The sequence below is a fragment of the Pundamilia nyererei genome, unplaced genomic scaffold, assembly GCF_000239375.1.
Source record: "Pundamilia nyererei isolate P.nyererei 1_Seehausen unplaced genomic scaffold, PunNye1.0 scaffold00029, whole genome shotgun sequence".
NCBI lineage: Eukaryota > Metazoa > Chordata > Actinopteri > Cichliformes > Cichlidae > Pundamilia > Pundamilia nyererei.
The window spans coordinates 1358108-1381317 of NW_005187430.1; the positions used below are offsets into that span (position 1 = coordinate 1358108).

Genomic DNA, 23210 nt, shown 5'->3' on the forward strand with positions numbered 1-23210 from the left:
TGTTTGAAAACTGTTAGTTTATCTAGATTCATATTTGTATACAAAGTCAAGTAGTTGAATTATTTTGTTGCTGTTTTTGTGCCATTAAATACAGAAGCTGGTTTATCAAAGGCAAGAAATGTTATTTTGAATAGTGAACTTGGTAACCTTTTGGAATAAACTCAACTGATTGGCTTTTTCTTTAGTCATTTAACTAGATACTCATGATATACACACTAATATCAAGTAAAGTATTAGTTCAGGCAGAGACGAGTGATGTTTCCATCTGCAGTAATTTATAAATGGACACGTGTGGGCAAACTAAACTGAAGACTACACTGGATCATATGATTACTACTCATCTGTCCATCTTGGCCAACTATACACCTGAAATAGAAGTTTTATTACCCAAAAGTAGACTTTATAAAAGTTCCAACATTGAAAAGGTATTTATAGTATTTAGCAGCAGGTGATACAGCATAAAAAGCCATGCTGTGTCACCTGCTATCTGTTCTTATTCAATTGGAGCATTAATACCATCAACATATCGTCATATTAATCAACGGATGCGGCAACGCAAACTGGGTTTTGGTGTTAAAAAAGTACAGTGACAAGATTACGTGTAAAAGGTGACAATTCAGACATTTTTTTCTGAGTGACCTTGTTGCATAAGAGGCCCTTTCTTAATGTGCAACATATATAGGGAGGAGAAAAACGCACCCGTCTTATTTTTTGTGCTTGATATTGAAATGAAGTGGCTGCAACTGAGTTTAGAAAACTGCTGAGCTTTGGTTAAAAAAAAAACCTTAAAACTTTCAAACCAATGAGCATTATTTGGGGATTACGGTCACACGCTTTTTGCCCTGTTTAGTAAATCATGCCCTGTGTGGAAGGTGTCACACCAAATATATTATCAGCAAGTTATCAAACCACACTCATCTTCATTTATTGTGATTTCAGATACACATCTGTAAAGGTGGTGGTCTGACTATAGTACTTCTCTGTAGGATTACATTTAGTCACGAAACAAATGAAGGGAGTACTTTGCTTAATGAAGGTGTACTGAGAAAAAAGTTTGCCATGATGAAATAAAAGAGCTTGATATGTAACAACTGACTGCTGTAGGTTTCTACTATTAGACTAATATAATCCTAATTTAACTGATATATTAAACATCCGAAGAGACAAACCGAGACACTTTCCTTCCTACCTTGAAGCTCTGGAGCTGCTCTGAAGCATCCTTGTCCTGTCTGAGGCAGGAGTTAAAGATGAGGAGTTCAGTGTCTCGCAGCCACGCCTTCAGCTCCTTGATACGGGCCTCCAACTGCTCCAGAAGTGAGTTGGTAAGTGGGGACAGGGCTGATCGAGGGTTTTCCACAGTGACACCTCGACCTCCAGCCAGCTGAGCCTTTATGTTGGACGACTGGTTTTGCTCAGACCTACCGGGTCCTGAATGCTTGGAGAGGATTTTCTGAAATAAGAGAGAAGAGTCCGGGGGGAAAAAAAGGAAAAAGTCAGGCAATTACATTGAGGACTCCTTGTTATGTCAATACTCCATCATGTAAAGTAGCATATCAATCAATACTCACACAGCTATTAATCATCTACCTTTATAAATGTGCAGATCAATAATAGGGATGTCATGTATTCAGCGCCTAGCTGCAAGTGTGAAGATTACATTTTCAGTAATGCCATTGATGTCAGTGCTGCTGTTCAAGATGTAATAATATAATCATAATGTTCTTGTTGACATGAGATCGTGTTTACATTGGGGGGTGGGGGAGGTTGCTGGTTTGCTCTCACATACAATACTGTACAAGTTAACTGGAAATTAAAAGTAATTTCATTTGATCTAATGCTCTACTGATGCTGCGAACACAGACTGTGCATGGATTTACAGCTGACAGGTGCTACTGGAAGGTTAAACTGGAATATTTCCCACCCAGTCACAGATCAATCAGTGATATCGTACAGTCCCATTGGTAATCGTTTCAATTACTACTTTCAGAGTTGAGTTGACTTCAAACTTGGACTGTACGTCATCATATTTTCTAATTCTTGCATAAAATAAAACTTTGCTGTATGTCTCTCTCTATATAATTATAATATTTCTCACATTTCTGCATTTCTTGATGTAAGAAAAATTTTTTAAAGTTTTATTTTTATATAATAACACGTTTAGACAAAGTTTCTAACGGTGTTATCAAAACTATCAATTAGCTTGTTGTCATCACAAACCTTCTGTTGGGAATGAATAAAACTCTGGGAATATGTCTGGTGTTTTTCCAGGTGCAAACAGATCAGCTGCTAATTCAGAGCTTCTAGCAGCTTCTCCTACAGAGTCGTGATATTCACACCCAAAACAAAACATCATTTAGACACAATACAAACTGAAAGAGGGTTTGGCGCGGAGCAATCACTGTTTCAAATAGGAACAACTGAAAACAACAAGAGCGCGACTCAAAATGTGTGTGTGTGTGTGTGTGTGTGTGTGTGTGCGTGTGTGTGTGTGTGTGTGTGTGCGTGTGTGTGTGTGTGTGTAATAAGCACTGCACAGTAATTTTCCAACCCCTGTTGATCACACAGTGAGACACAGTAAGCCGCTGAGAGAGACTATTCTCCAGTTGGAGTTCAACAAGTGTGTGTGTGTGTGTGTGTGTGTGTGTGTGTGTGTGTGTGTGTGTGTGTGTGTGTGTTTCTTAAAAGTGCTCATCAACACAAAACAAACAAACTTGTGATGGCCACCAATCACAGGCTCAAGGTAGAGACCAGGCCATGATATCAGCAGTAACATGCGCAGTGCAACATGCCAAAGGAACATAAATAAATACGTTCTTCCTTTTTTTTAGCTTTAGCTTCAATTTGCATGTAGGAAAGTAAGATTTACTATACAGTCCAAAAGAGCAGTCTCGTCAAGTCTGAATCTTCCAAAGTTGTCCTTCTACATTTCTCCAGTTTGGACATACTCCAGTTTATTTAATCTCATACACAGAACACAATTGATTGATAAAGACGTAGCGCTAATGCTTTTGCTAGGTTATCTTCATGTTGTCATTACTAATTATCTAATACCTAATATTTTCTCTTTGAATTTTTCCTTGCAGGAGCAACTCAGTACGGCTGACCTCACTGCATAACTACAAATGTTCTAATAAAAATGATCACTGAAAACCGCTGAAAAATGACATCACTACCAGAACCAACTCCGTTACATAAGCCACGCTCAGAAAACCCACAAAAACACTTTGCTACTAGCAGTGGGCAAATAGGGAACAGTAATACATGAACAGGTTGTCAGGATTCGCAGATAGGAAGATCATACTGCCATGTTTACTTTAATAGAAGAAGTTATAATAACAGCGATTATTCTTTAATACACGCTAGGAACAGTTTGTGTCTTAAGGTGTCACCAATGTCACAAAACATCCATACACTAACAATGTGGCATTTTCACTTTGAAAACAAACAAACAAACAATTTTATTGTTTGCTTTTAAAGTTTTAAATGGCCTGGCTCCTACCTACCTGGCAGACCTTCTACACTTATACACTCCACAACGTTCTCTCAGATCATATGACCAGTCACTCCTTGCTGTCCCCATGTCGAGACTGACACACCGGGGCTTTCGCTGTTGCGGCTCCCATGTATAGAATAAGTTGCCCCTCCATATTAGGCTGGCATCAACATTTGATTTTTTTTCCAAGGCATTTTAGGAGTAATACCAGAGTTAGTTATTTTATTATTCGTCTATTTTATTCATGTTTTAATATTTACTTATTCATGTTGATCTTTTCTCATTTATTTATTTATTTTATTGTGATTTTCTTTTCTTTGTCTGTTTAATGCATATTTTTTTTTAAACTTTTATTACTGTTTCTTACTGGAAAGTACTTTGGTCTATCATGTTGTTTTATAGTGCTCTATAAATAAAGTTGGATTGGAGCAATTTTAACCAGTAAGCAAGAAAGTTGAGTCCCAAGGTTTGGTCTTATACTACATCATTCTCAGCATGTAAAATACAACAAACACAACGACTACGTCCTTCCATGTTTCCAAATAGCTGGCAAACCAGAAGTAATTCTCTTTTCATACCTTTTGGTTTCTGCAGTGGGAGCTGTACTCTGTATCTTGTCCTGTTCAGGGTTCATAATGCATTGTTTGGAAAAATTTCAAGGTTCAGATAGCTGTTATCTTGAAGTTTCCACTATGACTGTAACAAGCAGCCATGGCAGGAATAACAGAACACAGAGTTGCTCCTGAACAAGCCCAATGTGGGTTTCTGTTGTTAATTTGCATATATATATATATGTGTGTGTTGATACAAAAGGTACTGAGTCGTTAGTATAGGAGAAAGCACTTTAGCTGAACTCTGGCAGGTAATAACAACCCATTAGACAATGAACAACTGCAACAACAGGACCCCAAACAGTCAAGTGTGCAGTTAGCTTTGTGCTAAGATCATGAATGTCTTCTTAATTTGACGGAGAGAACAAGAAACAGAAAGAGAAACGAGAGCAAGATAGCTCATATCCAAGGAGAAATAGCTGCCATCAAGGATGTAATTTAAGAGACATAAAGAACATTTTCCCAAGACAGCAGGCAAAAACATTTTTTCCTAAAACATACATTGGTGAACATATTCATATCACAAGGCAAGACGACCAGCAGATCTCCAAATATTTGTTTGTTTGCTAAAGAGCTGTGAAGCCTGATTCTCAAGCTTAAGCTCAAGCTCATTTCATTCCTGTCAGCTCTGCCTCCACATTATGTGTATAGTATCCAGTGTATGTACTGTAAATATCCATACACATACAGTTTGACCTTGAACAGCTGCAAAACCGCCCCCCAAAAAAATCTGGCTGCCAAAAAGCATGACAGAAAAGATGAAAGCTAATTTACAACCTCTTTATTTCTTCATCATTCAGGTTGTGTGTGTGCGTGTGTTTGCTATGTCATAAATTCTTCATAAGGCCAGGATAGTTCAGAGGCGAGACACAGGACATCAATTCCAGTTAATTCCCAATTTGTGTCAGAGCACCAGATGCCGACGCGAGCACCGACAGGCCCGTTAATACGCCACTGAGGCGCCAGGTTGGAAGGGTGAGGAGAGAGCAAAGGACCGAAGGAGAAGAAGACAGAAAGACAGAAACAAGTGAGACCTCTGACATACTTAACATAAGCTAAGATTTAACACTGCAAGAAATAGAGTGATAAAAAGTAAAATGAAAGGAAAACAGGGAAACAAATATCAGAGGTAAAGGAGGAGAAATAAATGTGATTGGGAGGAGACAGAAATAGAAGAAATAGAAAGACTGAAAGTTTGGGTGAAGACAGAAGAGGTCCCTGTTCATCCTGCTCACCTGGCGTTATTATTAAGAGTGCACATTCTTCTTAATAGTGTTGATACAACAGGTTGCGTTTTGGGAGGACATGGAACCTTGAAAAACAATGAAACCTTTTTTTAATCAAGAAAGAATTCTTTAGGCTTCAATCCAACATCGGAAGTATCAGAAAGAAACCTGAGCTTCCGGGGAAATCGCGTTCAACAAAGGTAGTACAGAACGAACATAACTCATCACAAAAAGTAACAAAATAATTTCCCAAGCAAAAAATAAACTTGGTTCCCTGGTTTACAGTCCTCAGCACTGCCAATAATAAAGGCTTTGTTATAGGTTGTTTTCGGTAGCGTGTTATTCTTTGTGAAAGAAAGTTGTCACTTAATTTTGCTAAAGGTTTGTAGGGGTGCAGAGTGGGGTCATGTTAACATCAAAAAAGATCAACTTAATGATTTGTTGGCAGGAAATCGAAAAAAGACGTATTACTTAGAAACTATGATTCTTAAAAAGTGTGGTGGTGGTCACAATTGGCCTTTGACCTTTACTTCAAGATCAATAGACTGATCTGAAGGTCAAAGTGATGACCTCTTCTTCAAGGTCATCTAAGGCCAAATTTGTCTTTTATCTTTAAAACTATGCTGAACATTTTACTGCCTTTGTATTGGCAGCATTTAGGAAATGATGCTGGTGTATGAGGATTATAAACAACACATAGTCTGAATCATATATCATGTCATATTTGACCTCTGATCTCACTTTTACATTTCACATCTGCCTTTCATTCAAGTCGACCGCAAAATGTGTTACATCTTTAAAGAAAGGATTGTCAAGAGAAAGAGAATGAGCTGCCTAATTAGTTCGAAATACATTTATAATATTATTATACTTAATGTTTATATAAAAATAGAATGCTATCCCCTTAAAAGTGAATATTGCCAAGAGAGTGAGCTGCCTTGGCATATGTTTAAAGTTGGTTAACATAGTATGGTTATGGACAATTATCTTGGGGATTGATGTTAACTTATAAAAATTATATGCATTATTGTATTAAATATAATCTTTGCCACTACATATTTATATATGCATAGTTGTCTGAGCCAGTGCTGCACAGTATGTGTTATGGCAAGCAGACAGTTTTGTCTTATGTTGTATGTTAAGTCCCTGCTCCAATGGCAATGATGCCAGTTACCCACAATCATATATGGAGATGACAGGACCTGAATAATATAGAGCTTAACTGCGTAAGAGAAGCGTTTTCATCATGTGGGTGGGAAGGCGATGATGGGAAAGAATCCCATGTTTACAACTTGTGCCTACTTCTGTCATCTAATTACTCAAGATGCCAACCTCTAGTCTCTTTACTTATTAGTGATGATTTAAGCTAAACACTAAGAACCTGCAGGAATGGACAGCTGTGGCGTTTTTTTGGGCATTTGCCTTTTCAAAAGCTGTTTGGTTTCAGTTCTGGTAACTGTGACATGCTAATGGGGTGTCCACATACTTGCAGAATTTGAAGAGGTGACGGATGAAGGAAAACCAGGAGAGCGAGTGAGAATGTGAGATTAAGAGCTCCCAACCTGATGACACACACACAAACTTTAATGCATGCGTGGGAAATGGCATTCAGAGTCCAAATGCCTCCCCGTCAGTAACAGAAGTTTAATCACAGCCTGGTTACTGTGGCGGAAATACACACGATGCAGAGAGAGAGGCAGAGAGAAAGACTCATCTGTTGCTGTTGTTTAATTTCTAAAATTGAATCCGTTTCAGCAAGGTTGATACATATGTTAATGCACACACACACACACACACTTCCAATAACTTTTATGAGTGAGGCAATACTGTGTATGTGTGTGTGTGCGTGTGTGTCATCATTAGGGACTACAAGGAAATGACGCGCACACACGCAGATGGTGTTTGCTCCTCTGTTGCTTCTCTCTGTTTGTGTGACGTGCCACTCGGTCGACAGGAGACGGTTTGTTTCTTCGGAGGAACAAAGTCACATCGCTGCAATTTCAGCCTCCTGACGAGCCGTCGCCAGCTGTCACCCCACCGCAGACCTGGAATTAATCACCACGCCGAGGTACAGACAAACAACTGCCACCAACGTACCCATTAGCAAAGCACGCGGAGCTCACTTCAGTCCTTGGAATGACCCAAATACAGTACAAGACATACAGATGAAAGTTGTTTCAGGTGGTTCAAGTCTATTTAACTTTTTCACAATGAATATCAGGTGACCTCCAGTTGGCCACGGACACTTTGGAGAAAAAAGCTAAAGAAAACTACTAATTATAACCTACGATAGGTGAAATCCGCGAAGTAGCCAACTTTATGTTTTACAATTATTATAGATGTTTTAAGGCTGTAAAAACCCTCACTACACTTTTCTCAGACAGGTATGAACATTTTCACACTTTTCTCTCTTGTCTCAAAGTTCAAACCTTCGTACAAAAATAAGTCCAGTGTTATAGAATGAAACCAAAGGCACCCGCGGTTGGCTTTGACGGTGCAAAACGTTTCATCGTTGACCATGTTGTGTTTGTTGGGGAGAAAACTTACAAACATACAGTACAGCACTTCAGAGTCACACTGCTAGCGATCGAAGATTTATGTAAATTTGACAAGCTGAACGCATTCTGTACTGTACAGGAGACACAGCACGAGATTGATTGACAATGGTCTGCAGCCAATCAAAAATCCGCGAAACAGCGAGGCTGCAAAAGGTGAACGGTTTTATAGCGAGGGACCACTGTATACAATTATAGATAAGTAGGTGTATTATCATCAATAGAAGTTTAGGGTTCCACTGACAAATGCAGCACTTCATCTTCAGGTGTCATTAATGTTCAACCACCAACAGCAGAAATGTCACCAGAGAGATCACCAGTCACTACCTCACAGTGCAGAACTGCACTCTCTTATCAAGGCGCTAAAAAGGCCGGCCAACAGATGTAATCTTAACTTCCCCAGCCCAGGAGTTACTCAGAAGGCATCCTTTCAGGACGCCCAAACCACCTCAATGCGCGCCTTTTGATGTGAAGGAGTAGCAGTACTACCCTGAGCACCTCTCAGATTGCTGAACTCCTCATCCTATCTCGAAGTTTTGCTTTCATTCCCAGCTGTTTGTTTAGCACAACAGACCAACGCACCGTCCGCACCACCATGACGCCACTCATGAACAGGAACCCGAAATACTTAAACCCCTCCACTTGGGGCAGTCACTCATCCCTGACCGGAGTAGACACTCCACCCTTTTCCGGCAAAGGAAAACTTGACTGCCAACTGCTCCAGTCTGAGCTGGAGACCATCACCCGATGAAGGAAACAGAACCACATCATCTGCAAAAAGCAGAGATGAGATTCTAAGAGCAACAAAGTGAAAACCTTCTGCCACTTGGCTGGACTTGTCCATAAAAACCATGAACAGAATCAGTGACAAAGGGTAGCTGTGAAAGAGTGAAACACACACCAGGCTCGAGTCCAACTTATTACTGGGAATGAGGACAAAGCTCCTGCAACGGTCACAAAGTGGCACACATCCCGTACTCACAAAGCACCCCATACAGGATAGCCAGAGGGGTTTGGTCTATGTATCGAAGTACATAATTTGTGACTCACTGTGTGCCTTTCATCAAAAGCACACACTGATAACTTGCAAAAAAGGTTGACTCATCAGAAGAGCTTTTCTGGTTGATATGGACCAAAATATTAACTCAAAGCTTTATCTTCAGATTTTTGGGATCTCAGAAAAATAAAAACTGTTATTCCTACACTGGTTTTCTTTAGTGTGTGTGCATGTCTTCAGAGCTGTTACTGTGTCCAATGTGTATTAGAAAGAAATAAAGCACGGTATACTTTATGGTGAATGTGTTTTCTGTTTTCTAAGTCACCACTGTATGATGTATCCATTTAAAGTCGTAGATTGATCTGTCTGTCTGTCTGTCTGTCTGTCTGTGCATTCCACTGCACAGTTAAAGGCCATGGTGGCAGCAGGGCTCCCTAATTGAGACGACACTAATTATCATCTTCATGTTCTAGATTGGATCAGTGCTGATTAGCCTAAAATTAGACACACAGACACACACACATAGAAACACAGACTTGTATGCACAGTCTCAACGGAGTATTACTGTGATATACTATCTCTGTGGCCATGGTGCCACAGTTGCACTCCTGTATCTTCTAAAACTTGGCTCTACTGTGTCTTACTGTGCATGTGTGTTACCTCCAGCTGTCTCCACATGTGTGTCAGGTTGTGTATTTTGCAGTGGAAGCTGCTCGGTAGTTCAGTGCCACTCCTCTTCAGAGACTCGGCTCGGCCCAGCAGGTTGGTCTTTCTGCTCTCCATCATCATCAGCTCAGTGTGGCTGCTCTGGATAAGGAGGACACACGTATGAACAGATACAATCCAACTTGACATTTAACTCTTGTTTGGCAGCTGTGTGAAGCACACTAGTTAAAAAACAAACTCGGGATTCATTAATATAAACTTAATTAATGGTACCACACTGACTGGGCATTTATGCTCGTCCCACTCCTACATGTTTACCTTTAAATTAGCCACCAATTTTCCTTCCCTTTGAAGGAGACTGCTCCATATTTTTATTCTTGAACTCTATTAGAGTTACCTTGCTCGATACTGCATTCAAAATAATCCTTGTTTATCTCCTACTCGATCTTTGTGCCGGCCCTCATTAATTTGCTGTCAGCAACAAGCTGTTTTAGCTCCTTTCCTTTGAGGTCACCCTCTTTTTAAGCCTGCTTTCTTTTTATTGGCTGCCCCTTGTAAAAATAAGGTTTGTTCATCAGGTCGGTGGGGCTGTGTGTGCCTGAGATAATTATATTAGGAATATCTGATCTTATTTGTAAATCTGAGCTATTGGCTCATACGGATTACTTGCACATATGATGACTTTAACCTGGCGCATAAAAAGCCACTTTAAACATGGGTGTTACTTGCATAGCTTCAACCACACCTTTAATGCACTTTACAGTGTTGAAATAATTGATAATGTGCTTAACCAGCTTGACTTGTCCAGCACCAACATTTTAAAAGGCAGTATGGCTGTGTAATTCACCGCTGTTGATTAGTACATTCAAAATCACATTCCACATTTCCATATATAACCCTATAGAAAGCTATCCTGTCCAGTTTAATGTTTTAAAATCATTAAAACATCAGCATATCTACAGTTAACCTTTTTACTTACCATTTACAGGTGTGGGCACACAAATACGGTTGAACTATTTATGGTTCTGTACTGGAAACTTAAAGCTCTTGCTGAGGATAAACGACTGAGGCAGTGGTTGCTGGTAATTTTTTTCTTCCAAAACACGCTTGACAAAGGAAATTTGTAATGTCAATGTTTCTATGTTTTGACATGTTGACACCATGAAACTGGATCTCCACTTGAATCCATTGTACTTGCTGTGAATCCATCTACAGGGGGTGAGTATTAAATGCTCAAAAGACAGATTTTCAGTAGAATATTCCTTGGTCTTTCAAACGGGAGCACATTTTTTATTGTTATTGTTTGCAGCTCATCTCATGATGAAGCGTTTGAGGGTGTCGCAGGAGTTTTCAGCAGATTTCACTCACTGCTTCACCTGCTTTGACCGCTTTAAAGATAAAAACTCTGTCGCACCTCTGCAGCTCCGCAGTCGCGCAGGAATCAAACACCGCAGCGGCACTTGACGGTAGACTGTGGAGTCCTTTATGGAGAGATTTTAAAAATGCTCCATTTTGTACCAGCAAGTGTTGCTGAATATTTTCCTTCCCTTTTGTGCTTGAGTTCTGTAGTTGGGGAGTGACGGAGCTGCAGGTTTTTCTATTTTTGAATCTAAAAGTCACACTTTCAGGAATGTGAAGAAAAAACATTTAAAACAACTGATGCAGTTTTCTAGAAATATCACAGTTTTTCCCCAAAGTTGGAAGTTTTTGACACAACTGATTGACAGCAATCGACCAGGCAATTTCCTACTTGTGTCTTTTATCACACTGACAATGGAAAACAGGCTGATCTTATACCTTGTGTCACTTTGTTTCATTAAACGTTGCCAAGTAGGCGCCCATAGTTAAATCCTACCTTCAAGTCCATAAGAGCCCATAAGAAGAAATCAAGTTGCAGTACAAATAATCAGATTTATATTTACGCCCAAACAGGAATGGCACCACTCGTATTTTTACCTCTTCACTTTTGTTGTGCACAGCAGCAATTGTCTTCTATAGTACACTGACTTTATGGAGAGAATGGCAGTAAAGTGTACCTTAATTGTCAAAGCTCTTCATTTTTATGTCTTTTGTGCTTTCATATTGATTTTTTTTCTTCCTTTTATTTCAGCTCAGAAGTTCTTTGATGCTAAACCACATCATTTTGAGTTGATTTAATTTCCTTTCTCCCTTTCGTTCTTCTCTCTGGATATTGCGCTTCCAACCAACCACATTTTTGCTTGTTTCTCGAGTTTTCTCTCCAGCTCCTTTTTTTGTGGTCTGATCTTTGTTTACTCTTTGTGGTGTCTTGATTTTTGGCAACTTCAATTCTTCCATTTATGACTTATAGATTCACTTTCTGGTTTCTAAACTGGCTAAATGTCTTGTCTTTAGCAAGTACTTCCAGGGTTCTGCATGCCCTTCCAGCCATTATGTCCCCTTTATTTTATGAAGTCCAAGGTTTAGTTTCGTAGTTCTTGTTCCACTTGCCCTTTCTCTTCTTTCAATCCATCTTTTTAAATCTCCACATTTATTTATTTTATCTACTGTAAAACACCACTTGCACTTATTTGCCTAATTCATCCATCCTATTTTCCATCCATCTCTTGTCTTCCCTGTTTTCGCTTGTTAGCATAACTCTCCTCTCCCTCCATGCCTCCATATTTTTTGGCTTAATTTCCCTCCTCCTCTCCTCTTTTCTCTTTCTCCTCTTTTCATTTTCTGCATCGATAGCTACTCAATTCTACTTTTCCCTTGTCGTTTATCATTACCACCCGGCCCTATTTGAATATTTAAATGTCTCTTCTGTGACTCTATGTGTGTGTGTGGATGTATGTATGCATGCATGTTTGTGTGTGTATGTGTGTGTGTGTGTTTTTGCTGTTCTGTCATCAGAGAGGCGGCGGCCATTTTTCAATGTCGACGATTCTGATGGAGATGCTATCGCTCGGTGCTTCACGGCCATCCATCCCCTTCACTTAGCTAATAGCCACGCCGCGAGAACGAGGGATCGAAGGCAAAAAAAATAGACGAGTGGAAGGTAAATATGTCGGCGTCGCACTCTTCTAACAGCCAGGAAATTATACGATTTATTCGCTGATGGCAAATATTGATTTAAAAAGGGGATAGGGAGCCAGTGGGGAGGCGGCAGGGGGGTTGTTTTGTTGTTGTTGTTTGTTTGAAGGATGCCACTGATCCAAAGTCAAAGAAAAGAGGGAGAGAGGGAGAAAGGAAGATAGACACGCCGATTAAAATGCATGAGATCCGAACTTTGAGATAAGTGCTGAGAGAGGGATCTTGGAGAAATGGGAGGGTGGAGGGGAGGATGATGGGTGAAGATGGGGGGGTGGAAGGGAGGGTTACATGGATGGCTAGCTGTGATGTATTCATGCCTCCAGTCAATCTCCATGCAAGGATGGACTAAGATACACAGGCCTAAGGATGGAGAGAGACAAAGAACGAAGTAAAAAAGACAAGGACTGAGATAAAGAGATCATGTGCAGAGGAAAGAAACAGAGAAAACTACAATAAATAGATGGAAAAGTAAAGGAGCGCTGCTTCAATGACACTGACACCATGTTCGCAGTAAGAGACTCTTGCCGTATGATGGGAATTGAAGCTCAAATGCCGGCAACACACGCCACGACTCAAAGCCTCAAAAGTTGGCCAGCTGAGAAGGGTTCAACTTTTTTAAAAATATCCAAAGCTTAAAGCAGGCTGCAAACTGGTGACAGCAAATATTACCATTCCACTTCTAACAACTGAGCATGTTACATTTTTGTAATCCCCTGTAATTGTTAGTGAATAGTTTTGATATTTTCTGTGATATTAAAAACTTTGCTAGGTCGGGACACAAGATAGTAATAAATACAAAAAGATGTTTCTGCAAATATTTCACCATAAAAGCCCTGTTGAAAAAATGCAGGATTTCTGTGCAATGAAACATCAGAAGTGGCCAGCTGAAACATGAAGGTGTGATGCATACCAGCACGTTTGGCGTGTGCCAATATTCACAAAGGTGAAAATGGCGAGCGCAAGCTGGGTGTTTGTTTCAGTGGGAGAAAATTCTTTTTCTAAAATCTAACTTAATTTACATGGAGATGCTGGACTAGAAATCTGTGTGTGTGTGTGTGTGTGTGTGTGTGTGTGTGTGTGTGTGTGTGTGTGTGTGTGTGTGTGTGTGTGTGTGTGTGTGTGTGTTTTGCTCATAGTTTCAGTTTCAAATCTTTAAGAGTAAAACTGCCAAAGATTAGAAATGATGCATCAGCAGTAGTTTTAAAAGGCAGTTTTCACTTTTGGTGACAGAGAGTGCCTTTAGTCTGTGACTATTTGATTATGTCTAACTAAAATGTTTTCTTCTACTTTTGCCACTTTTTTATTCTCTTTCTTCATATAATACTTCTAGGGTTCAAAGAGAATGTGACCTGTGACATTCTCTCTGCTGTATTCTTTGAAACGTGGTAACATTGACATCCATTAATGTCTTCTGAGGTCTTCTTCTTTTCCTCTTCTTTTGGCTGGCAGCTTACTCATCCTCTGCACTTCCTGATTCACAAACTGTCCTCCATCCATCCATCCTCCTCTCTTCTCCAAAGAACCCCTAAGCATATTTCCAGCTCAGTATCTCTGTCTAGACAATTAATAAAAGGACTTTTCTCCTTCCTTAGTACCTCACCTTCCCAGTCATCTGGTAACTCTTCCCTATCACCCACAGCCTGTCTCAACACGTTCCTGAACTCCATCCAACATTAGTCCAGCATCAGTCTTCAACTTTCAACATTTACTTACCCTCACTCACTGCCTCTTCTTGTTGTCCAAGCCATCATACAGGCTACCATCTGATGCTGTCGAGCTACATTCTCCCATATCGTTCAGATTGCACCTTTTGCATAGGATGTAGTCCGCCAGTGTGCAGCTTGCTTACACTCTTACATGTAATCCTATGTTCCAACATCTTTTTGATGGAAGTGTTCACCACATCAGTTCTCTCCTTAACACCATACCTACCTAAAACCTTCTCACCACCTTTGTTTCCTTCCTTTACATGTCCATGAAATCTACTCCAATCACCTTCCCTTCCACTTGGTTCAACACACAACACATCTACCTTCCTTCTGTCCATCACATCAGCCAGCTCTCTCTATATTTAAAGCCTGTAAACTCACCTCATCACTCCTGCTGTTCCTTCTCTCTCTTTAGTTGTCTTTGGCCAACAGTAGCACAGTTTCCACTGGCACTCTGCTGGCCAACAGCACCATAGGAGGTTGCTGTTAACCGCTCCAGTATGGAAATCCCATTCTTTATGATCTGTTTGATTTGACCAAGATTTTACACCAGACGCCCTCCCGGATGCAACTGTCTCCTCTCCTTTTTATGTCGGGGCTGGCACTAGGAGTACACTGGCTTGTGCCCCTCTGCCCCCCCAAAGCTGGGTTAAAATGTGGCAATCAACAAACTTAGCATTTTGCTGCTGAATCCATTAAAAGTTTCTCTGGCACAGATCCCAGCGTCTGTACAGAAAACATTAAACATCATTTGTTACTAATTTAAACTAATTACTTGTTGCTTCAGTCCCATATGTTACATATGTGACTCTAAAAAAATGTTTATTCACATTTCTTTGCTCAGTTTGAAATATAGATGAACGCAGGAACAATATGTGATGCAGCTGTGAAAAAGAAAGACAGCATGCATTTGTACTCATTTATGCAAAAATTGATGTATGTAGTTTAGTAAAACTAATGGATATACTATGTCAAAGTCTGGGTGTATATTTCTACACTGAATTTATTCAGTCTTTTCCGAGCTATTCAATAAAAAACGTTAAGCCCCAAAGGCAACACCTTCTCATCCCAAATGACTGCCATTGCAGGTGTAATGGGGTGTAATGGTCCTAGTGGTTGGATGGTTATGGACTGTCTAACAAGTAACAAAAAATCAACGTAAAACAGTGAAGGAAGTTCAGGAAAAGCAAATATTCACATATTCCTAAATGGGAATGTCACCAACGGAAGAAAGTTATGCCAGAAAATCATGCAGCCCACTATTTTTGAAACTGTCCGTGTCATGCTTTTGCCTCGTTTCAGTCCGAAAACTCTTTGCGTGCTTCATTATTTTTGCTCCTTTGTGATTGTGTGCCCCATCCTCATTAGTTTCACCGGTGTTCAGTTGTTTTCAGTAGTGTTGTTTCTCCCCCTGCCAGTCGTCAATTTCTGAGTTCCTCCCTCTGGTTCCTTCTTTGATTTCTGTTTTGTTTTAGCTAGCTCATTTTCTGATTGAATCAGTCATTAGAGGCTTGTTTTTTGTTTTTTTCTAATCCTGCCTCAGTGCTCTGTGTTTGGGTTCACCACATCCCACTGTGGTATCATAAGAGGTCAACTCTGACAAGACAAAACAGATGTTCCTTACTACAAAGGAGAAAATTGTACAATAGGAAGAATTATTTTCAATTTGTTCAATCTACGTTTGTTTCCTAGGATGTCACTGTACAATAAATGCATATGTTTATGGTGTAAGCTGGCGACAATTCATCACTTATTTCTAATATTCTGACACACTAAAATCTGCTCCCTACAGACAATGAATCTTTGCTACAGCAAATATATTTTTAGAAAATACTTCTGTCCATTGTTGAAGTAAAGCTCTGTGCAAATAGATTAATGAATCACACATCAGAAAACAGTAAAATGACAGAGCTTTCCCAAAACACACAAAGAGAGAAATGGTGGATAAACGCTTCACAAAACAGATGAGAGGGAAACAGGGGGAGTGGAGGAGAGAGGAGGGAAGGGGGAAAGGAAGAGGGGGAGAAAATCAACAAGCAATCATAAGTTTAATTTGGTCTCCATATTAATGAGCACGGAGCTGAAATGTCAGCAAAAATGCAGTCATACATGAAAAACATTTAATGCATTTTGAACATTAGGTTTTTTTTCTCCTTCGCTCGTCTCGCAGATTCATCTTATCCGCCAAATGAGAGAAGTTTGTCGGAGGCTGCGTAACGGAACGATTTTGTCGTCGCGGCAACTAAAGTTTGTGGGAAGTGATAAGGACGCATCTCTATCCTCCGCCTCGTGATCGTCTTGTCTTTTTCCCCTCTGTCTTTGTGTCTCCATCCTCTTAATTCTTCCTCACTCTTTCTTTTTCTGTCTATACGGTTTCTCTTCTGCAACACTGTTCCTCAGCTCCTGTTGCTGTTCTAATCTTCAGAAAACTATTTCACCTTTTTTCTCTTTAAGTCCTGTTGCTTCTTGTTTTCTTCCACTTTCTTGCTTACTTAAGTTTATTGCAAGGGTCAAAAATAGCAATAAAACTACAGAATTATCAGGATGGGATAAAAAAAAGTCTGCTGTGATAGACATGTGACCACTCCAGGTGGTACCTGGGATATGCTCAAGCATCCACCAACACTGAACTGGAAAAGTGGTTATAAAGTGGATGGATGAAAGTCAAATGAAGACTGGGCTTACAATAATAGTGGTTAGTTGCTTCCTGTGAAAAATTAGATCTTAATTCTATGAAACTAGTCTTCTGTGAGCAGAACTCTGTCTGGTTTGTTTATCTACATGGACTTATAAAGGGACACATGTAACACATACAAGTTTAATCCATTGACCTACAGGTGGCAATATCAAGCCAAGACATACATCAATGGACCACAAAAAGAAGAGAATGAGGAAGAAAACTTGAAAGAAAACCATGAAGGATATCTAAATATAAAAGTGAAAAGCAATGCTTTTAAGGCAATTTAACCTTTGATTATACAGCATTACTGGGGTGTGGCTGAGTGGGTTTTCTTACACCTGTAACCATAACACTCACACTCACATGATGCCACATCGTTGCAAGGTTAGATGCTCAACCTCTGGCAGTCAGCAAAGACCGGATTTTTAAGCTGACTTTAATCAGAGACATTATGAAAGAGAATATAAATTTATTTTGATTAGGATTCAAAGAAGTGTACTAAAGCTTCTTTTTGGTTGACTTGTTGCAGGTGCATAAGACGTAGAGCATGTATTTTTGAAAGTACGCCAGTAAAGCATATATGTCTGGCCCTTCCAGGTGTGACCATAATTAAATGTGAGTCTTTAGGGTTCTGGTTACATTAAACAAAGGTTTCTTGTCATTAACAAGAAAAAAAAATCTCTTTTGAGCTACAGAGTTTATCCTGTAACTGTGTTTACTCTCTGGATTGCTAAAACCCTAAATCTCCTGAACTGTTGTTTTCGGATGTGGCATGTCTATGATAAATGTTTGTTTGGGTCTGCGAAGGCGAGGGAAGGCTTGCAGTCATGGTTGAAACTGACAGCAGCTTCCTGTAACTAACACAGATATTTATTGACCAATCCAACAACCCTGACCCTGTCTTACTATTAAGAGTCATCAAATGTCTATTATAACTCCAGCTCATTATTAACCGTTCTGCTTCATACCCCAGCGTTCCCCCACTTAACACCTCCTCTGTTTCATTCACTTCATCTTCTAAAACTCTCCTTCCTAAGCAAAGAGTGTGTATGTGTGCTGGATATACACAAAGATAGAGAAAAGAGGGGAAAACACTCTATGCTTGCTTACATTTCAGTGTGTTTGTGTGTGTGACTCAGTGTCTCCGACTGAGATGGATGTTCCACCGGCTCTGAAAGAGGAGGAAGTGGCTCTGTGACACCCCATTTATACTGCTAGACACTTCAACCTGTGTGTGTGTGTGTGTGTGTGTGTGTGTGTGTGTGTGTGTGTGTGTGTGTGAGGAAGGAAGACAACACAGCCATAAAAAAATCTTTAAGCAACACTTCCCCTTCCAAATAACCATTATTACTCTATTTAATTGTTACTTTACTTTTAGCATATCGATTTCCAAAAACAATTTCACTAAAAAATACTGTATGGTATAAAAACATGCATTTTTATTTAACTTTTGGTGTGTGTTTATTTTATACCAGTGCCCCATTTACATTAAAAGTCATCACAACAGAATAATGCATGTATTCTAGTTTCTATAGTAAACCTTCTGTGGTCTCTCCAGCAGGGACCTGCAAAACTACAACTGCTTGCTGTCACCAGAAGCAGCGCTTGGTTAGGCTAATTATTCATATTTTATTAAGTTATCAGAGAGCTGCAGACAAACAAGGTGGAAAGTAATAAGGACAGCCCTGCACACCAGCGCAGTACCTCGATGTAGGAAACGAATGGTTGTATTCAGACAGTGTCAGAGTAAAGTGACCATTTAGTTAGTGGACCAGAGTAACGCATACACACATGCTGCACAAGCTAGATAGCACACAACATTAGCTACAACTGGAAATAAAGCAGGGCGATATGACCAAAAATATTCATCACAAGTAGGATTGGGCACCGGTATCGGTTCTGACATAAACGGTAGTAACCAGACTGAAAAGCAGAAAAGGCTAACATTGTTATCTTTTTACAAAAAAAAAGCAGAACATGAGAGGTTTTTGGACCAATTTTGTGTTCTCCATTCTTTAAGCACCGGTTCGAGCACCGTTTAAGCACCGGCACCGTTTCAAAAGTACCGGTTTGGTACTGGTATGGGATAAAACCTAAACGATATCCATCCCTAATCACGATATACATTCAAAAATTTGCGATAATGATCTAACTGACGATATAATTGACACTAGAAAAAATACTTCACAACTCCACAACTTTATTAGTGCAAAAAAACAAAAATTTATGTATTTTCACTTAAACAAGCAGCTGTTTTTTTTATATCCATTAAGTTATATAAAAATTTTACAGTGCAAATGCTAATTCCTTGCTGACAGTTTAACCAAAAGGCATTTCCAGTGGAAATTGGCCGACATATCCTCAGCATAACCATGTATAATATCCACAAAACTTAAAAAGAGGTTATACACATAATGCTCCGACAATCCATCAAGCGGTGCAGGTTCGTAGCTTAGCAAAGTCGTACTAAAACATTTGACAGATTTTCGAGCGCCGTGTACATAAAATCGTTTCGAGGTCAGTAAACACAACCAGAGTTCATACATAAGGCACGCGGGATTATAAGGGGTACTGTTGATTTTCAGAAAAATCAAAGGATTGATTTCAAGTGTGCCATATTTTCCAAAAAACACGGTAATAACGACGGCCCGCTAGCATGCTCTACCAAAAATAGTGCTTTGTTGTGTATCTGACGGACGAAAGCTAAACCAGTTCCACACCACTGAAGTTGCAGCATTTTTAAAAACCAATTCTGGTTCATCTGTTTCATTCAACGATCTGCTTTCGCCCTTCTTCTTCTCCACCATGCTTTTACCGCCATGTGCGTATGAAAACAAAGGCACTGCGCATTTTACCCATATTCTATCGCGATATTTCATTTTCTTATCGATGCCAAACATTATACCGGTATTACCATGAACGGTATGACATGCTGTCCAGGATTGTCAGCCTCAGTATCCCAAAAAAGCCCTCTGTTATACCTCTAGGCAAATCGATCCGACCCAAACACCTCCAAACTCTTAATAGCTTTAACCACAAACAATTTTACTCAGCTGGAAAAACGGAAAAAATAACACATTTGTGGCAAGTAGCCCCAGTTGTGCACAAAAAGTTATATGTTACAAACATCATGCATAGAGTAATGTATTTTTCCTCTGTCATGATGAGGTAATTAGTGTAAATGTGATTTGAAATTTAAAATCATACTCTCTGCTTTCTGAGTAGCTGAGATTCTGGAGGTTTCTCTTTCGCTGAATTAAAACCCTTTTGTTTGGACAAAAAGATGCAAAAGAAAAAAAAAGCAAAGAGGAAAAAAAAAAAAGAAAAGAGACTTTCTCTGTTTTCAAACGAGGAAACAACAAAAGGCCCGGCAACATGTTTTAATTGTCACCATGGAAACCAGATGAATGAGCCGTTTGACTGGCCGGTAATGACGGCTCGCCATTCAGCCTTGCAGCGAGTCACGCGTGAGTTTGTGTGCGCGTGTGTTTCGAGTGTGTGTGTTTAGCTGGGAGGTCATTTGTACAAAGCAGGGAGGGCAACATATCTACATGTCTGCTGGGACAGAAAAAATACGGCGCGAGAACAGAGACAACAACTGCCTGTTATGTCTGCAGCATAGCAGCTAAACACATGCACATACTAATAACTGAGACGAGGAGAACAAATAAACAATCCCTTCAGCTTTTTACAGATTTCATAATTCACCACAAGTTGCTACTTCAGCTGTTTCAGTGTGTGATTTATATCACAATATTTTACAAAAAAGGAGAAAAAAAGTCAAGACTTCACACAGATTTCTGCAGACATCATCAATTCATCTTTAAAAGGTGTCAACAAAATATTCTTTGAGTTTGTATTTTTACTTTTTCAGCCCATTCTTCTTACAGACGAGTAAAGAAAAAGAGTGTGCTGGCTGTGGGAAGGTTGAGTGACAATGGGATGTCACTACTTCATGCCAGGTGACCTATGACCCCCTAAGAACCCTGGGAATTCGCTCATTCCAAGAGATTTCATGAAAAAAGTTTGCAGAATTCCAGAAAATGTGAGAAAAGCATGCACACTAATGCTGAACACGAAAGTAACAACAAATGTGTCTCTGTCAGTGTCAATGTGCGTGCTCCTTTTTTGTCTTTCTGTGTGAGGGCCAAACATTTTCAAAAATAAAGGTCAGCTTCTGTTAAAGAGGATAACGTGGTTTTGCAGATTAAGGCCAGAATTAGCTTTGATTAGATTCTTCTTTCTGGCCTGTAGTCAGACTTCACCCATGATGGAGCTCTCATGACTTTACAAGTATAAATGTATTTGTGCGCTTCTAACTCTACAGGAAGCTGGAGAGATCACACTATTCAGCTTAGAAACAAAGAGTCTTTATAGTGACGAGGGGTGGGGAGGGCAAAGAGAGAGAGAATTTGTTGGTACAGGAATGGTTGTGTTGTTTCTGTGTCGTCTGTAGGTTTGTTCTTTCAAAATTTACTTTTTACTCTTATTCCAGAGAAGTAAACTTGAGAACATTTCTGTGACATGGGATCCTGCACGGTGGTGACTGTATTACTTTTTGTTGCATATGTTATGTATCCATTGCCTTTTCATATGCATATTGAATTCATTTGTTTCGATAAAAAAATGACACCAATAAAGCCTTACTAAATCAGAACTAATGACATTCTCTGTGCTTAATCACAGAGTCAATGTGCTAATCATATCAGTGGTGTTTTTGTGCTGAAGTGTTCACCGCTGACTTACAGTCTTACTGAGGACAGCAGGTGCTGCTGAACAACACTTCCTCTGTTTTCGGCTTCCGCCATTGAGTGTGTGTGTTTGTGTGTGTGTGTAACTGGAGTTAATGAGAGAAACCGAAAGTCAGAGTGGGTTGATGCCGTGGTCTTCACCTACACTGCAGAGAGAACCAGGCTTTTATCTGACAGGCTTTTATCTCTAAATTTATGGTATTCTTTAATAAACATCCATTACCACGTCTTAGAAAAGACTTCCTGTTTTTTACTCTCATCCTGTTTTGATTCGCTGTTCCAAAGTACACTCACCCTGCTGGTTTTGATGAATTCAATCTCCTGAACATTTCCACCAAGAGAAAACCAAGCCACCGTGTTTTACAGCAAATGTGTAATACACAAATAGTCAAAATCCCCCTTCAGGAGGATTTTGAGGTTCATGTTTTTATGATATCTTTAGATATAGTTGCAATTTTACTTTAAAATATTTGCAATTGTATTTTTCATATTGTGTCATTTTCAGTTGTTGCTCTTTATTTAGGTTTATGCACCAAAAATATTTGGCCAGGTTTAAGAAAAGGTCTTCGTTTAGGAAGAAATAGACACTTTTACCACATTAATCAAGTTACAAAGCTCCATTTTCCTTTTCATTGGAGTTGACATAGTCCTACCCCTACAATAACTCCCAGCTCCTACACAAAACTGGGTCGTCTTTCAGATTTTAAGTCTGTTTTTGTGTAAAAGATGATATTTTGTATTGTGGATTGTGGCTAGTATAGTTCTTTTCATCGTTGTGCAGAGCTGTATACAGGACCCTGTACATCCTGTGTCCCATAGAGGTTAACATTCCCAATATTCTAGTTTATTCTAGCAGTCATGAGGAAATGCCTCAACATTAACGATGTGAAATGCCACTAACACCTGCAGTGTAATAACTGTGATGGGAGAAAAGGAAGAATTCATGTAATGTTGTTATTAAGCCACAGGGAGGACTGTTGTGTGTTTTCTTAAGTTATCATTTATAACTCTCATTTGTGTAACAATTATGATGAAGATCCTTGAACAATTAAGTAATGCTTGCCGTGATCGTCCACCAAAGCTATCCAACATGTTTTATTGCCTAAACTAGTCCTCTACTATTTTTATTACGTTTTAAGGCATGTCTTCTGGTTCCTGTGTGCTCCTCTGGGTTGTACACGAAGGCAAAAGCAGCCTATCACAGTGGCTGTTTGGGTTGGAGTAATTGTGAGTACTTTTACCTTGGAACATTTTTTAAGGCTAGTCTCTCGTTTGATTCTCGATTCCTTTTCTTTGCTCTTTTTTTTTTACCTTCTCCTCCACCTTTACCTCTTTCATCCAAAACACACACTCCTGCCCCTCCTCTTTTCTTTCTATTCCAACACAATGACAGAAGTGTAATAGCATAGCTGTGTGTGTGTGTGTGTGTGTGTGTGTGTGTGTGTGTGTGTGTGTGTGTGTGTGTGTG

The 23210-nt window shown here is 39.6% G+C and overlaps 1 protein-coding gene across 1 annotated transcript in view; it reads right to left on the reverse strand.

Moving 5' to 3' along the window:
- Window positions 1–23210, reverse strand: part of akap6 (A kinase (PRKA) anchor protein 6) — a 211856-nt gene that overhangs the window by 47447 nt on the left and 141199 nt on the right. The window contains exons 16-17 of the mRNA XM_005728572.1: window positions 9543–9689; window positions 1190–1450 (exon numbers count right to left, since the gene is read on the reverse strand). Of these exons, the coding sequence (XP_005728629.1) occupies window positions 1190–1450; window positions 9543–9689 (408 nt within the window). The remainder of the gene's footprint in view (window positions 1–1189; window positions 1451–9542; window positions 9690–23210) is intronic.